General features: G+C 60.2%; 1 protein-coding gene across 1 annotated transcript; it reads right to left on the minus strand.

The window, feature by feature from the left end:
- Positions 1-5,168: 5,168 nt before the first annotated feature.
- SLC25A5 (solute carrier family 25 member 5) lies at positions 5,169-7,265 on the minus strand. The gene is made up of 4 exons (XM_040614545.1): positions 7,064-7,265; positions 6,430-6,916; positions 6,173-6,313; positions 5,169-5,563 (listed from the first exon to the last, which is right to left on the minus strand). Exons 1-4 carry the CDS (start codon positions 7,172-7,174, stop codon positions 5,406-5,408), a joined length of 897 nt encoding a protein of 298 aa, XP_040470479.1. The 5' UTR covers positions 7,175-7,265; the 3' UTR covers positions 5,169-5,405.
- Between the last annotated feature and the right edge of the window lie 899 nt (positions 7,266-8,164).

Below are 8,164 nucleotides of genomic sequence, written 5' to 3' on the forward strand. Positions count from 1 at the left end.
ATTATAACGGATAAAACTAGCCATTCCACAGGGTTTCCCACAGCCTGGTAGCAACTGGGTAATCTGCAGCAGCCTTCAGACCAAATTTCTTTTGAGTCAGATTTTGCGTTAGCATAAAAGCCAACATTAGTGTTTAAAAATCTGTAAATATAGGTGGGTGATAGATTTGCTTGTTTAACTGAGCACTGTATTGTACATAAGAACTTGTCTGGATGCAGAGGTATTGCAAAGCAAAAAGTAGCGTGTAAAAATCAAAGTGGAGGAGGGGATCTGTTCAAGAATAATGCCGCACATGGCCAGACTTACCTTGGTGTGTTTCACAGCTTAGTCTGGTCCATTTTCCAAGCACCTTTGCAAGAACCTGGTTTGAATTACTGCGTCAGAATAGCTCCGTGTGTAGCAATGCTGCCTTGCTCCTCATAACCTGTAAAAACACCCCCCCCTCCCCGTGCAGTTTGTAAACTCTGAAGAGAAGCAGTAATTGCGAATCCAACTTCATTGGTGTTAATCACAGCTGTACCTGGGGAGCAACACGAGGTCCTCCTCGCCTGCCTCCCCACACGCAGCTCTGGGGTGCTGGGCGTCCCTGGGGCTTGCTCGGAAGCTGCTGTACAGCTTTACGGGCACCTGCCTGGGCTCTGCTGAGGTTTAACAGCTCAGAGGGAGCCCAGTAAGGGGCTGTCTGTCTCCCAGGGCAGGGTTGCCGGGCGTTTGCTGTTCTGGCACAGGGCACAAGGAAGACGTTCCCACCCAGCACGGAAAGCTGCCTTCCAGGGCGCAGGCGGCAGCGGTTGCCTTGCTTTGCACCCACGGCTGGTGCCTCGTGTGCTGGGATGTGCTGCAGGGAGCCGTGCGGGGCACTGCGCCCACCGCCCCCACCGACACTGCCAGACGCCTGCGGGACACGGCAGCAGCGAGCCCCAGCTGGGATGCTCCCAGCTCCCCAGTTCCACCTGCATCCCCACGGGGTGATGGCACCATAGTGACCGGGTGGCTGGACCATGTGCTTCATGGTTCTCAAAGCCTGAAGGCAAATGCTTCTGGTCAGCTGTTACAGCTCTCCTTGGGCTGTGCGCTGTTTCTGCTATGTCACCCACCAGACTGGCACACAGACAGCTCGCTCTGACTCCCTAGACGCTTGCAATGAATCCCAATAAACACACACTAACTTTTTTTGGTGTATGACAATGTGATCAGCTTGGGAACAGCACTGACTGGTCAACCTACATCAAACTAGCCTCAGCTTTTGCTGGTGCTATCCTAAAGAGCCCCACAGGTCCCCAGGGCACTGCCACATCCAGGCATTTAAAAATATAAAATAATGGGCTTGTTTAAAAAGCTGCAGGGCTGGACTCCAAGGGACGGGAGAGGAAGCCATGTAGCACTCCACTGGGGAGATTTTATGAACCGAGCTGGCCACAGCATGCTGGGGTTTTGGGTGCCTTTCAAGGCAGAAGTGGCCAGCGACAACCATCAAACCCCTAGCGAGACACCACTTCCCAGAACCTCCCTGATGCTGTGGGGTTTGGTGTGGGTCTTGGCAGCTCTTGAGGGCTCGGTGTGCCCAAAACTGCTCCCCCTGTCCTCCCCCAGCAGCTCAGTGTGGCATCAGGGTGTGCAGAAACAGGGCTGTGTCCCTGCGGGGACAGCTCTAGCTCCTGCCCCACAGCCTGCCCCATGTGCTTTGGGTAGCTGATGGGGACACCTCCCACGGCTGGGCAGCAGCAGGATCAGTCCCGCAGGTGGTTTCACTGCACCCATCCCGCTGGGAACAACCGATTCTACCCCGTGTGACCCAAAGTGTCGCCTCTTCCCCTGCTCTCCCACCCCAGCTGCTGCCAGAGCGGTGCAGGCAGCACGTGGGGGATGCTGGGGCCATGCCTGGCCCATAGTGACAAGGACACAGGGGCAGGGGGACTCCTGGCTCCATCCAGAGCCCAGAGACACAGCCTGGGGTGGCCCAACCACCAGGGATGAGCCGGCATCACACTGACCTTTTGTGAGCAAGGTCCTTGAGGTGGGACGGTCTCCACTGCAAAGCCTGGTGAGATCCAGGCACCAGCCCCTGCAGCGAGAGGGGTGGTGTATGTGCTGGAGAAAGCCTTCAGACCAGCCCCTATTTCCCCAGGAGCAGGTTAACTCCACACAACACAACTGGTTCCTGCTGCTCCTCCTCCAGCCGAGGCGTCTCGGCCCTGGGGCGCAGCTTTGCCCCGCTCAGACCCCACACAGCTGCGCCCGGCGCTGGCACGGCTTGGAGCAGGTCAGGCTTTGGTGGCACTTGGAAGGCAGAGATGGGAAGGCGTAAACATGAGGGAGAAAAGCGGCCTCAGAGTGAGCCTGGGGCTGTCCCCTGCCTCCGCTCCCTGCCCGCACCAGGTGGCTGGAGATCCCTCCTGCCTCTTCCCAGCCACGGTGCTCCCTGGTGGTCTCCACAGCTCAGCCTGGATGTGGGGCGAGATGAGGGCTGGGGGACACTGCTGTCCCCATCGCTGCCTGGCCCTGCGCCCATCTCCAGCAGAGGAGAGCGCAGGGAAGCTCAGCCATCACACCTCCCTCCCGCCGCCTGGGGTGAGCCCCCGAGCCCCGCTCCCATCCCTGCTGCCATCAGCACCACCCAAACCCCCCCAGGAAGGCGGCAGCTGCCCCTGCCTTGCCTGGCACCCAAACCTCCAGGCAAAGGGTGGTCCCCCCAGCCTCCAGCCCAGCCAGCAAGGTCCCAGCCCCGCAGAGCTGGTGGGGGACAAGGGCAGCCCCCTCCCACAGCCAGCACAGCACCCAGCCATTCCAAACACCCAGCGCCACTCGCCACCTGCCCCAGCCAGTGACAAGTGTTCCGTATGATCCCGTCTGCAGCGATGCTGCGTCAACAGCTCCTAAGCCTGGGATTTACGGCGGCTGGGCAAGGGGCCGAGACGAAAGCGGCATTGCACCCCTCCCCGTGGCGATGAGGCCGATACGCCAGGCTGGGCACAGCTCCTCTGGAGGAAGTCATGACGTACAAGATGTTTGGTACTCCAGGCACGGGAGTTGTTTTTAAGAGGAAAATCCTCCCCTGCCGCAGCTGTCCTTGGACCCACACCACTGGTGCTGGGGGACTGCCCTCAGCCTGCTGCCTTGCCGCTGGCTGGCCCCAGTCCCTTTCCCGTGCCTCAGTTTCCCCACAAGAACAAAACCCTTAATCCCTCTGTAACGTGCTCCTGTGGCAGGCAAAAGCAGGAGCTGACCCCCCCAGGCTGCTTCCCCAGATAAAGCCGCTCCCAGAGGGCGGGGGGGAGGTTAAATCCCGTGGGACCCCAGGCTGGAGAGGGCTGCCAGTCTGTGCTCCCCGCAGGGAAAACCCATCGCAGGCTCTGCCCTGCATCTCCATGTGCCAGAGCTAAAAAAAGCTGTGAAACACAGGCTGGGTTTCCTGAGTCCCAAAGGCATTAACTACTGCAGGTAGTAGCTACAACCCGTCTCTCTCGGTGCCAGCCCTGCTCTCCAAGCCCAACGCAAAATGCTGTAGGGTGAAGGACTCCGAGGTCCCCCAGCTCTGCTCCTTCACCGCCCGGCACAACAGCCTGGCCCAGCGCTGCGGTCACCCCCCGCTGTGTAGAGCACGAAATGATGCACCTACCTCCCTGTGCTACAGCCTGGCCAAGCATCCCCTGCGGAGGAAAGGAGAGGAAAGGATGCCCCGCGTTCAACAACCAGCAGCATTTCAGAACAGCCCTTGAAATCCCCGAGAGCTTAGCAGCAGGAGGCAATAAGAGCCGAGAGCCCTTAATTAATTGGCTTGCATTTGTGCAGCAGGAGAGGGGCTGCCCTGTAACGCTGCCCCCTCACACAGCCCCCCTGCCTGCTCCCCACCACTGGTGGCATTGCTCTGCATCTCGCAGTGAAATACTGACCCCACTGTTTCCACAGCAGGCAGCGGGGGTATCTCCCACCGCAGGGGCAGCTGGAAAGCACCAGCACAGGCTCTAGGCTCAACAGCACGGCACGAGACCCCCTCCCATCACGAACCCACGCACCCGTTCACAGGGAGCCCAGCACGCCACTGCCGTCCTGCAGTGGGACGGTGCTGCACGCTCGTGCCCGGCTGCCCTGCTTAGATTTCAGCAATAAAACCAGCTATTGCCCTTTGCAACACCAGGGCTTGTTTGGCTGCCTTGGACGGCACTGAGATTAGTTTCAGTGATTGAGATCAACTGCTTTGAGCAGGCCTGGGCAGCCAGAAAGGACCAAAGGCGTGGGGGTGGCGAGGAAGGACTCCTTGATGGAAGGGCAAAGGAGAGCATCCACTCACCACCCCAGCTCCCCAGGGAGAAACCAGGCAGCTCCACTGGGGCGGCTCGCAGACTCACAGGGATGTTTGGGTGAAGGCCAAGCCACACGCATTGCCCAGTCTTGCAGTGTTTTCCCCAAACTGCCCCAGCAAGAATCCCAGAAGGAATTTCTCCCTTCCCCCAGAGTTTGGGGCTGGGACAAACTTCACTGTCAGGGGTAGGGGACGAGCCTGGGGATGTGACTCCCTGCCTGGCAAGCACAGCCCTGGCACAGCAGCCGTTTGTCTCTGCTCAGCTACTACATCCCCACAGCGCGCCACCTCACACGAGGGCAAGGATAGCCGGGGTTTCTACAGAAGAGCAGCAGTTACCTGCACTTACGTTCTCTGGCTGGGTTTATACATGCCTCAGTAGGCAGCTCAGTTTCTAAGCCAGAGTACGCGACGCCAGCTCTGCTCCTCCAGACAGCAGCAAATATCCCGTAGACATTTCTCCAGCCTCCCAGGCATTCAGTGCCATGGGCAAGGCTGTGCTTTCCAGAAGGTTTAGGCAATTGGCACTTTGAAAACCAGGTTTCATCAGGTCCGGGGAACAGACAGGCCAGAGGCAGGACTGGTGGCACATAGCCAGCGCATCATCTCTGGTTACCAGGGTCTCAGGGGAGATCAGCCCGGTGAGTCCTTCAGGGCTGCCAGCCGCCCTTCCAGCTCACACCACTGGCGAGGAAACACTACACAGCCTCCTCAGCAGCCTGCTCTGTGTTTACCTGCTGGAGGCCAAGGTAGCACGGCTTGCAGGATGGAGGTGGCTCATCTTCCTCCTTCTCTACATTCACTGCAGAGACCCCCAACCCTCTCATGCTGCAGCTGCTGCAAGAACAAACATGAGATGAAGAAAGCTGGTTTCAGATTTTTATTTCTTTGTACTCTTTAAGCAGGAGTGACTGAAATAGAAACCAGAGAGTCCCATCAGGGGGAATAACTTGATAAAGGCAGGGCAGGCAGTCACCTCTGCCCCATGCCAACCTGTATAAACATCAGCCATCGCTGTTTAGTAACTAGATGGTTTTCAAACAAGTCCATGAACGATCATAGACGACACATAACAACATGCCAGTTCACAACAGGAAACAGCTTATGTGTACTTCTTGATCTCATCGTACAGGACTAAGACAAAAGCACCACCCATTCCTCTGAGTACATTTGACCATGCACCTTTGAAAAACGCCTTGGAGCCCTCGTCGCGGGCAATCTTCCGCCAGCAATCAATAGTGCCAGTGTACATTATGTCACCTGCAGGAGACGACAGCGTTAGGAATCAGATGCCCATGACACCTGCCACCCAGGTTAGAAATGGCCTAATGTACCTGCCAGCCTCGTGACTTTAAGTGCATCCCATTTCTTGAGTGACTTTCCCTAGTACTAGTGCATCAGAGCACAAGACTGCCCAGGAGATATGCTGCTGCCGCACCACCCCCAGGAGACACTGGAAGGACTGGTTCGAGCAGAAGGCAGCTACTGTTTGCTTTGACACCAACACTTCCAGACCCAAAAGCTATTGCGCAGTCAGCCAGGCCGTGCCTGCTACCAGGGATGTCTCCTCTTGGCCCAGAGACACAAGTTTGCAACATCCTTGGGCAAGTTCTGCTGTTCCTACCTACTGACAAGTATCTGACTTGTGCACACCACCTTACAGGTGTGCTGTGGAGACTGACCAGTCCGTGTCCCCCCACCTGCCATCCACCTCTGCAGCCCCTCTCGCACCCAGCCGCTTGCAAGAGGCGAGGATATCTACACATCTTGGTGAAAGCCCAGCCGCTCTGCCTTCACCCTAGCTCCCCCACCAACTGTTGATTCAGTTGGTTGATTCAATACTTCCCACACAAGGAGGCAGGCACTTACTTCCCTTACGGCCAGACTGCATCATCATGCGACGACGAACTGTATCGAAAGGGTAGGAGGTCAAACCGGCAACAGCGGTGACGGTCTGAGCGATCATCCAGCTGACCACAATGTGGGTGTTCTTTGGGTCCGGGAGCATGCCTGCAGGAGAGAGGTTTTGAGGAGAATGGCAGGTGAGCCGCCAGCATCTGCTGAAATGCACCGCAGGCCTGCCACAGGCCAGCATCTCCCTTTTCGTGCCTTTATGGTCAACCTACCCTTGGCGGTGTCGTAGATGCCGAAGTAGGCGGCTCTGTAGATGATGATGCCCTGGACAGAGACGCTGAAGCCCTGGTACAGGCCCCGGAGGCCATCCGACCGGAAGATTTTGACCAGGCAGTCACCGAGCCCGCTGAACTCCCGGTCAGCCCCGGCTTTGCCCACGTCTGCTGCCAGGCGGGTTCGGGCAAAGTCAAGGGGGTAGACGAAGCACAGGGAGGTAGCGCCGGCGGCACCCCCGGACGCCAGGTTCCCGGCGAAGTACCGCCAGAACTGGGTGCGCTTGTCCACGCCGCCCAGGAAGATCTGTTTGTACTTATCCTTGAAGGCGAAGTTGAGGGCCTGGGTGGGGAAGTACCGGATCACATTGGCCAGGTTGCCGCGCCAGAAGGAGAGGACGCCCTGCTCCCGGGGGATGCGCACCACGCAGTCGATGATGCCCTTGTACTGCTTGTCGGCGGCGATCTGCTTGCTGGCGTGCTGCACCTGTGGGGGCCGGGATGCCACCGGGATGTCACCGGGTGCCACGGTCAGCGCCACATCCCCGCGACCCCCCGGCCCGCCCCCCCCTCCTCCCTCTCCTCCCTCCCTCCTTGCAGCGACCTTGGGGCGGCCCCAGCCCCCGGCGCTCACCTGCAGCAGCAGCTTGACCCGCTCGATGGGGGCGACGGCGGTCTTGGAGATGGCGGCCGCCACCCCGCCGGCGAGGAAATCCTTGGCGAAGGACACGGCCGCATCGGTCATGGTCGGGAGGCGGCGGGCGAGGCGAGGCGAGGCCGGGCCGGCGAGGCGAGGCGGGAGGCGGGAGGCGGCGCTGCGGGCGGCTGAGATGGCCGCCTTATATAGGGGCGGGGCGGGCACGTGGGCGGGGGCGCCCCGCGCCGCCGCGTCCCGCTCGCCCATTGGCTGAGGGAGGGGGGCGTGGCCACTGCAGGGGGACGGGGCCGCCGCGGCAGCCGGCGGGGGGCACATGGCCCGCGGCCCCGGGCGGGGGGAATCGGCGGCCCCGGGAAGGGGGGGGCGCGGGCACCACACAGCGGCGGCCCCGGGCAGGGCACACCGAGCCAAGCGGCCCCCGTACGGCGCACACCGCCGCATCCCCGGGAGGGGGGTACCCCGCCGGCCCCTCGCCGCACTGGCACAGGCGCGGCCACCCCCGTCCCCCGGTGGGCAGCCCCCGTGGCGGTGACGGGGCCTTCCGTGCCCACGTTCCCCCAGCCCCTCCGCGCCAGCCGGCTGCCATGGTGAGGGTGATGCAGACGGCCGGGGGCAGAGCACGGCTGTGCTCCGGGCGGGGACGGGGCAGGCTCGGAGCCTCAGACACGCACAGGATCCAGCCTGACCGCTCACACCCACAGCACATCAGCCGGGACCCCCACTCAGAGCCCTCTCCCATCACTAGCCCCCTGCGTACACAACACTCCGGGCATCACAGGGCTCTCCAAATATCATAGGGATTCCCTACGCCAGCCCCACCGCTGAGCTCGGCTGCGGTGAGATGCCCGGGTGGGCACACAGCCCACCAGGTACCCCCCACCAGCCCCACCGCAGGGCTGCACCCAACTCACCTGAGTTACCGTTCATTCATCTCCCCAGAGCTGTCTCTGCGATTCAGCTCTGCTATTAACTGGGTCTTCACAATCACACACCATTTACATGTCAGCGATCCGCTGCTGAAGCACTTTGTCTTCAGTATTTTAGGGTTACCTTCTGGGGGATTTCTCACACATGGAT

This window comes from Falco naumanni, chromosome 14, assembly GCF_017639655.2.
Source record: "Falco naumanni isolate bFalNau1 chromosome 14, bFalNau1.pat, whole genome shotgun sequence".
Taxonomy (NCBI): Eukaryota; Metazoa; Chordata; class Aves; order Falconiformes; family Falconidae; genus Falco; species Falco naumanni.

Excerpts from the sequence above, each read along its gene's own strand:
- SLC25A5 (XM_040614545.1), bottom strand. The coding sequence starts at position 7,174 with ATGACCGATGCGGCCGTGTCCTTCGCCAAGGATTTCCTCGCCGGCGGG. Across the intron at positions 6,314-6,429 it reads CATCTACGACACCGCCAAGG|GCATGCTCCCGGACCCAAAG; the intron begins GTAGGTTGACCA and ends TCTCTCCTGCAG. Across the intron at positions 5,564-6,172 it reads GCAGTCTGGCCGTAAGGGAA|GTGACATAATGTACACTGGC; the intron begins GTAAGTGCCTGC and ends CGTCTCCTGCAG.